This window comes from Nicotiana tabacum, chromosome 23, assembly GCF_000715075.1.
Source record: "Nicotiana tabacum cultivar K326 chromosome 23, ASM71507v2, whole genome shotgun sequence".
Classification (NCBI taxonomy): domain Eukaryota; kingdom Viridiplantae; phylum Streptophyta; class Magnoliopsida; order Solanales; family Solanaceae; genus Nicotiana; species Nicotiana tabacum.
The window spans coordinates 106531719-106539792 of record NC_134102.1 but is presented as its reverse complement, the minus strand read 5'-3'; the positions used below and the strand labels follow the sequence as shown (position 1 = coordinate 106539792).

At 37.1% G+C, this 8074-nt stretch overlaps 1 protein-coding gene across 4 annotated transcripts; it reads left to right on the top strand.

The window, feature by feature from the left end:
- The first annotated feature begins 429 nt into the window (after positions 1-429).
- On the top strand, positions 430-6925 carry LOC107767550 (DEAD-box ATP-dependent RNA helicase 15). Of its 4 annotated transcripts, none has more exons than XM_016586587.2 (12): positions 430-568; positions 690-825; positions 1738-1838; positions 2647-2819; positions 2938-3169; positions 3275-3393; positions 3966-4022; positions 4104-4288; positions 5114-5258; positions 5355-5438; positions 5535-5598; positions 6160-6925. In XM_016586587.2, exons 2-12 carry the CDS (start codon positions 710-712, stop codon positions 6168-6170), a joined length of 1287 nt encoding a protein of 428 aa, XP_016442073.1. In that variant the 5' UTR covers positions 430-568; positions 690-709; the 3' UTR covers positions 6171-6925. The 4 variants fall into 4 exon arrangements, with proteins under 4 accessions (XP_016442073.1, XP_016442074.1, XP_075101349.1 ...); XM_016586588.2 differs by having other exon boundaries at positions 445-568; positions 2545-2819; XM_075245248.1 differs by having other exon boundaries at positions 446-568; positions 696-825.
- The last annotated feature ends 1149 nt before the right edge of the window (positions 6926-8074 follow it).

The window sequence follows — 8074 nt, the reverse complement described above, 5'->3', positions numbered from 1 at the left end:
CTGACTCCGCCTCTGCAACGAGGTACTTTATTGAAAGTCAAAATGGAATCTTTATGCTTCGTTTCTGAAAATTTACCACGAGTTTTTCTATATTAGCCCAAAAAAGGCTCTCTTTCTTGTGTTATGGTGCTCTTTTTCTTAGTCTAAGCGCATGATTATTGATTATCATAATATTGAATGTCACAAGGGAATCTTCTTTTCGTTATTTGCAAAGGCTTAAAATAGCAAATTTTACTAAGGACAGAAGGGAATCTCCATCAACGGAAAAGAAAAAGGACTTTTTTTCAGAAGGGGAGATATTAAAATTTAAAATGTCCAGAATATCCCCATAGTCTAAGCCGACTAGGTACAAATTCGTAGAAGGAGCCAAGGACAAACTCGTCAACAAAATTTTCAGCATCCTCTCATGTATAACCTGCCCCATACCACAAAACCCTATCCCTCTCTACTCTCGCATACGATTTTTATTTTTCCTATTTTTGTCCTAACTTTTTTTCTGCAGACGCTTCCGAAACCCTAGCCCTAATTTCCCCGACCAAGATCCAACTTTTCTCTGAGATTCTGTAAGGTAAAAGCAACTTTCCTCTCAAATCTCTGATTTTTGTACGCATATATCCATATTTTACGTAATAGTTTACTTCGATTTTAAATTACTGATATTTTGTGATTGGATCTGGCGTATTCTGTAGTAATAGTTCATAGCAAAAGAATGGGAGAGAACAAGGAGAACGATGCATATGAAGAGGAGCTTCTCGACTATGAAGAAGATGATGAAAAACTCCATGATTCCTTCTCCGGAAAAGTCAACGGCGAGTCCGCCAAAAAGTGAGATCTTCACGCCGATATTAAATATTTCTGTTTTTTTTAACTTGTTTACAGTGGAAACTATTTTCTTTAATTTTAGGCTTACGTCAATGTTTTTTAGTGGTTTGTTGTATTTCTTAGTAGTATTTTGTAAAATAGTTATGAAGCCTATGTTCATGCGTTATGGTTTGGTCCTACCTAGTTAGTTGATTGAAATTATGCCTTTATGCTTTTGTTTTCGTATTTTATGTTGGGTAAGCTACGTGCTTGAGAATTTTTGGCTGCTTAAAAATTCATTTTTTTGGTTTTCTGATCTTTTTCCTGCTTGAATAAGCCTATATCTCAATTTTTTTTTTTGTCTGTGTTATTGATTTGTGTATAGTTAAGAATTAGAGGTTTTTATGACCTTTTCATATGTTCTTTTCATCTGTTTATTGGTATGGAATCGAACTTGCCTAAATAGAGTAGAATATATATAGAGGAATAATATAGCCAAACTTAGCTAGTTTGTGATTGAGCCTCAGTAGAGGCAGTTCATTTTTTTTTATATTTTTAGAGGTCAAATATTAGTAATGAAAAGAGGCAGGTCTGAGTAGATTGAAATATCAAGGATTCAGATAGTTAATTTTGACTAGTTTGGGTGGAGGCTTAAATGATTGATTGATTGATGTACATTCTTTATCTATGTTCTTATTGACAATTTTTTTTTGTATTTGCTCTATAAATATTTCCATGGTGCTGCGATAGTCTGATGTCTATCTGACACTTTTCAAACTTGTCAATTTTTTGTTATTTTTCTCAAGGGTTTTCTTTTTTGATCAGTACTTAGGTGGTATTTATTTCTGTGACCCCCTTTGATCTGCTTTGTCAAGCTAGAATTTTTGTATACTTTGAATCAAGTATTAATATTATTGTCTTATTTGGTGGATGCAGGGGTTATGTTGGTATTCACAGTTCGGGTTTCAGAGATTTTCTTCTAAAGCCAGAGCTATTGCGGGCTATTGTGGACTCTGGGTTTGAGCATCCTTCTGAAGGCAAGTTATCTCGTACCTGGACATGTTTTCCTTCCTAATAAAATTGTCGATTTCAGTACTTTCCTGTAAAAAATTGATAATAAAATCTTTGAATTTATTTGCGGTGGCCTCTTCTAAGCATTCTCTTCCTGCAGTCTTATCTTCTTTAATTTGAAGCTAATAAGTGTGTAAAAATAAATATATGTTTGCTTGCGTTTCCTCACCAAAATAATGCTACTGTTGGTATGTGGATAAGTACAAGGATTTAGGATTTACGGTCGAGTGCAAAGCATATTCCGTGCTTAGTTTCCTCTTTCCTTTGAATCAAGCAAAAAAGGAGGGGGGGGGGTGGTCTTTTGTGCTGAATAGAAGAAATAAGCTATGATAACATGGATCATGTGTTCTATGCCGTGCCTGATTCCTTTTTATTGAAAAATCAGTAGATGCAGAATTGTATCCTTTTGGCTTGTTGCGCTTGTGTATGGAGTGGTGTTAGATTTTGAGCACCTCTAGTTTTAAAGGAATCTCAATTTCCCTCAAGTGACAATTTACCAGTACAAGAAGATATTTATAAGGGGATATAGAGTGGCCATATGTGGGGTTTAAACTAGTTTCGTGCTGGGCGTTATTGGCTGATTTGATTTATTACATTTTCTGTTCTCCTTAGACTGTAATATTCTTCCTTCTAGGTTGTTCTTGACAACTTCTTTCTATCTTCTGTTTTCAGGTAAATTACTCCTACCACTACTAATTTGGAGATGTACAATGGTAAAATTTTTAAACTGAAACTGAGGTCTCGTTGGCTCCAATGTATTTGGTTCTTCATCAGTGCAACATGAGTGTATTCCACAAGCTATTCTGGGAATGGATGTTATATGCCAAGCTAAATCTGGAATGGGCAAAACTGCTGTTTTTGTTCTTTCAACTCTGCAACAGATTGAACCTGTTGCTGGTCAGGTTGCTGCCCTGGTTCTATGTCACACTAGGGAATTAGCTTATCAGGCATGTATTCTGATCTGCAAGTTTTCTGTTTTTCATTCATACGAGGTTAAATGATGTCTAATTTGCTAACCTGACCAAAAAGTATGTTTAATTTGCTAACTAATTACACTATCTGCAGATCTGTCATGAGTTTGAGAGGTTCAGCACATATCTGCCCGATATCAAGGTTGCTGTTTTCTATGGTGGTGTCAACATCAAACTCCATAAGGAGCTGCTGAAGAATGAGTGTCCACATATTGTCGTTGGAACTCCTGGAAGAGTACTTGCATTGGCAAGAGACAAGGACCTGTCTTTGAGGAATGTGAGGCATTTTATACTAGATGAATGTGACAAGATGCTTGAATCCCTTGGTATGTCTTAGCTAAGCTTTTTTTTACATAACTTTCTCTGCTAGAGTTACTATCATCTTTACTCTTTGGTAATACTTTTCTTAAGTACTTCTGTTGCATATGCAGACATGAGGAGAGACGTGCAGGAAATCTTCAAAATGACTCCTCATGACAAGCAAGTCATGATGTTTTCTGCAACTCTCAGCAAGGAGATTCGCCCGGTTTGCAAGAAATTCATGCAAGATGTAATGTCCTGTGGCCAGTTCTTGATTTTAGAAGTCTACCGTTTTCCCATAATTTCAGCTTTCTGCAGGCAATAATATAGTGTATTTTTTTTTTTGGTATAACCATTGTCTAAACTTAATTTTACTGGGGAAGTGAACAAAGATGAGGTGTCTTTGGAGCTGGTAGCTGTAAAAGCTGTGCTTTGCAGCTAATTTTTTCCATTAAGGTTGTAGTTCTATGTTTTCTTGGGTTTGTCTGTCATCTTTGTTCTTCCATGTTCTTGTCCCATAGTTAAAGATGTAAAGAGGGGTGGGAAAGATCTTTAGTGTGGAAATGGATGTGAAGAGGGTGGGGATGTTAGTGGAGAAGGGTTAATCTGGGAGGTTGATGCTTGGAGTCCTACTGGAAGCTTTTTGGTAAGCGCTGTAGAAAGACATGTTGAACATGGGGGACTGGTTGGGTGCTTTTACTCTTAAGCTGCAAGGAGAAAATTCACAGATGGAGGATCTTCATCCATCGTTCATTTCGTAATCAGATTCCCTTAGCTCACGAAGCTCCTAATATCCTTTACTATAACATTTATTCCTTTCAGCCAATGGAAATTTATGTTGATGATGAGGCCAAGTTGACCCTGCATGGACTTGTACAGGTACATTGTTGAAGCTTAATGTTTTGCCGTCATTTCATTACTTATCACAACCTTCCTGAAGTTGCTTCTATTTGGTGGCAGCACTACATCAAATTGAGTGAAACTGAAAAAAACCGTAAGCTGAATGACCTGTTGGATGCTTTGGACTTCAACCAAGTTGTTATTTTTGTCAAGAGCGTGAGCAGAGCAGCAGAGTTGAATAAGTTACTTGTGGAGTGTAATTTTCCAGCTATCTGCATCCACTCTGGCATGACTCAGGAAGAAAGGTATGCCTGACTTCTGGTTCAACTTCTCTCGATGTTATCTGTTTATGCACTCGGGTCGTTTGGTAGGCTCTATAGGAATAGTACTGAATAGAGTGTACTAATAATGCTGGGATTAATAATGTTGGGATTAGTTATGCTGGATTAGTTATGCTGAGATTATTTTTTATCTATTATTTGGTTTGTGTATGAAAAATAACATGCATTGCATATTTTTTTAATAAAATTGTTTGTTTACAGAAATACCCTCCATGCATTAACCTGCGTAAACTTCTTTGAAAAAGGGTTTTAAGGGCAGTTCTGTCACATGCTTATCCATGTATTAAAAACCATGGTATTGCTAATGGCAAAGCCATGTATAAGAATAGTACTGAATAGGGTTTAGAACTAGGTTGAAAAACACTATTAAACAAGGGATAATAATGCCAAAGCTATTGCATGTATTGTTTTCCCTAATACATCCTACCAAATGACCCCTCAGTGTTTACTCAATGTGAATAATGATTTTAATAATTGTTTGTGACCATGAGAAGTCTAGTATCAATGAGATTATCAGTTCCTCGACAAGATTCCATTTCCCCCCTAGGATTGTGGTATTAGTTGTGTTAGAAGAACAAGGTTCAGAAGCATTTTTCTTTAATCTTTTTGCACCTCTTCAAATCTTCCCTTCTCTCCTTTGGAGTTATTTGCTTGTGCATACATTTCATTTGATTTCTTGAAGGCTATTGTGTTTGTGTATTAGAAGGGACCGGTAATCATGTTATGCTGCTGTTAACATCTTTTATTTGCATGTTATGTAAGCTAATTCTTTTCTTGTCTGCTTGATAGATTGACACGCTACAAGGGTTTCAAGGAAGGGCACAAGAGAATTCTTGTGGCGACTGATTTGGTTGGGAGAGGCATAGACATTGAAAGGGTTAACATTGTCATTAACTATGACATGCCAGATTCCGCAGATACTTACCTTCACAGAGTATGTCCTATCTGTCCTGAAACTCATTTTTTTCAAGTTTTGAATTCTGATCTTGTCCAAGTAGTCTTATGGTTTAATCTTGAATGATACTGATAGGTGGGAAGAGCTGGTAGATTTGGAACCAAAGGCCTTGCCATAACATTTGTGTCCTCTGCATCAGATTCTGATGTTCTCAATCAGGTTGAGAGTCAGACCTCCAATTTTTTTTGGGGCTCTGTTATTATTTATAATGCCATCCGTATTAACATCAGTTCCTTATGCTTTCACCTACTGTAGGTTCAGGAGAGGTTTGAAGTGGATATTAAAGAACTTCCTGAGCAGATTGATACTTCTACATACAGTATGTCCTTGATGTTTACTTCTGAAGCTTTGTTGGCTTTTTTTCGATGTTTGCCTTTTCTTCTTGTTGTGAATCTGATTGTGAGCATACCTGCAATTGCAATGAGAAAAGAATCTTCTTGGGATTATTCCCAAGGCTTTGGTTCAACGAAAAAACTAGTACATTGCAGGATATGTGGTTGGTGCATGTCACAAGTTTGAAATCTTATTGGTGAACCAAGCTTTGGTATTTTAGTGGAGAGTGTAGAGGTGTGGGCCATATCCGTTTGAGATTGGAACAATGAATTTCTTTCATACAAAAGAAAATTAAGTATATTTCGTACTCCATATCCTGGAAACCCTCGGTGCCTACTAGGATTTGCATGACTTCTTTAGGATTATGTTTCTTGAAGTGGTCCGTGATATGGTACAGTAATGGTACAAAAATAGAATCATAATTCCTCTTAAAATTCTATTGCTTTTGAGATATTCTATGCATTATGTGGTCTTATGGTTTATTTATTTGTTGGTTATTTGATCAATTTTTTTCCGGAGCTCACACTAGCATATCTTGTGTACACAGTGCCATCTTAGTGGGCTGAGGCCTGCCTAGCAAATGTTGAAGTTGATTTGCTGAAGACTGGGAGTGGCGGTGAGGTTTCTGCTTTATGCAATATGGTTGAATATTGAACCAGTTAATTTGAAGAACTGCGCGGAGGCTTCCTCTGCTTTGGCACTTCTGGATTTCCTGTACCCTTATCGAACCTATGCTGTTCCTACATTAGGATGGAAATGTCTTAATATTATGATACCTAGTATTCTAACTGGTACCCAAATGGATTGTTCTGCTTTAGTTGTTTCTTCGTACTGCTGCTAGCTAATGTTATATAGCTAGACTCCATTGTTCAAGTTTCTAGAGTTATTTTCCTCTGAAAATCGTGCCTCTGCAAAATGGTGTGGCAGCTTGGTGAAGGGTTGGTGTCATCTGCAGTGGCAGAAATTCATTAGGAATATCAATTTGGAACTTTTGGTTTCGTATTAACATGCAATATTTAGTTTCACTTTGGTGAATTTTCGGCTGTTAGTACCATAATCGACCAGAGAGAGGAAATCTCAAGGCAGGTTGAGCATTATATATATACATCTGGGGTTCTGCCAAGTCTACCTGTTATCATATTTTGGCTTTAGCTTGAAGTTGTGTTGGAGTTATTTATCTTGACAACTGATGTTTTAGTGTCTTGTAATTAGCCATCTTTGTGGACTTGGTTGTTGTGTGTATGGTTAAATTGACTTACAATCTAGGTTCTTTGTCCTAACTTTCTATTTCTTTAAGAAGTCAATATTCAAAATGCTGTCTTTAACTTGTAATGTCAATTATTTTAGGGGAAAAGGGCCAGATATACCCCTGTACTATTAAAAATTGTCCACATGTTATACTATAGGTCTACCCCTCCCCTCAGCAAAGTAATCAAAAATATCCTTATTTCTAACGGTGCTCCACCATGGTAATCCAAATCCTACATGGTCTGACATTTGGGTGATGTGGATGCCATGTGGCATGCCACGTCACCATCTTCTTCCCCTTCCATTTTTTCTTCCCTCATACCTTGAAATGGAGGTTCCAAATTTTTTTCCCTTCAAATCTGGACAAAATTACTGTTAATCTCCGAATCTAACAAGAGTTGGCTTTAAGAATTGTAAGTAACTGCTTTTCGAAGCAATGTATCAAGTGATTCCCTTGTGCCATGGCTTTTCTCGAGCTGTGCTGCTTTAAGCCAGATGTTTTTCCTAGTTCTAAATACAGTAAGAGCATGTGCATAAATGTATTTTGCCGTTTCGATGGAACCCCTTTTCTTGCGCTTCTCAGCATCAGCAACCCAGGTCCTCTTCCTATCTTCTTCCTCAACACCAATCCCAACAGTGTTATTTATTATAGCCTGGCAAGTCCCTAGAGAACCGGCTCTTTCACATCCTTCGGCCTCCTCCATCCAAGCCTCCCTGTCAATCTCCAAACCTTCTCTCTGCAAAGCCAACTCTTGTTAGATTCAGAGATTAACAGTAATTTTGTCCAGATTTGAATGAAAAAAAATTTGGAACCTCCATTTCAAGGTATGAGGGGAAGAAGATGGTGAGGTGGCCCAAATGTCAGAACATGTAAGATTTGGATTGCCACGGTGGAGCACCGTTAGAAATAGGGGTATTTTTGATTACTTTGCTAACGGAAGGGGTAGATTTAGACATATAGTATATCGAAGGACATATGTGGACAATTTTTAATAGTATAAGGTTATATCTGTCCTTTTCCCTTATTTTAATGCAAAATCGATGGCACCTTGTTCCTTCGGGTAATTTCTTTTGACGTTGTTTGATGTCTTTTCATATCTTTAAACAAGTCAGGCAAAATGAACATTCTTTTGACTTTAAGTCGAGTGATGATAAATTCCAATATCGAAAGGACGTTATGATTTAGCTATTGTTATTAACTTTTCACCAGATCA

Coding starts and splice junctions, on each gene's coding strand:
- LOC107767550 (XM_016586587.2), top strand. CDS start 710: ATGGGAGAGAACAAGGAGAACGATGCATATGAAGAGGAGCTTCTCGAC. Junction 1,839..2,646: donor GTTTGAGCATCCTTCTGAAG/GCAAGTTATCTC, acceptor GTTCTTCATCAG/TGCAACATGAGTGTATTCCA. Junction 4,289..5,113: donor GGCATGACTCAGGAAGAAAG/GTATGCCTGACT, acceptor TCTGCTTGATAG/ATTGACACGCTACAAGGGTT.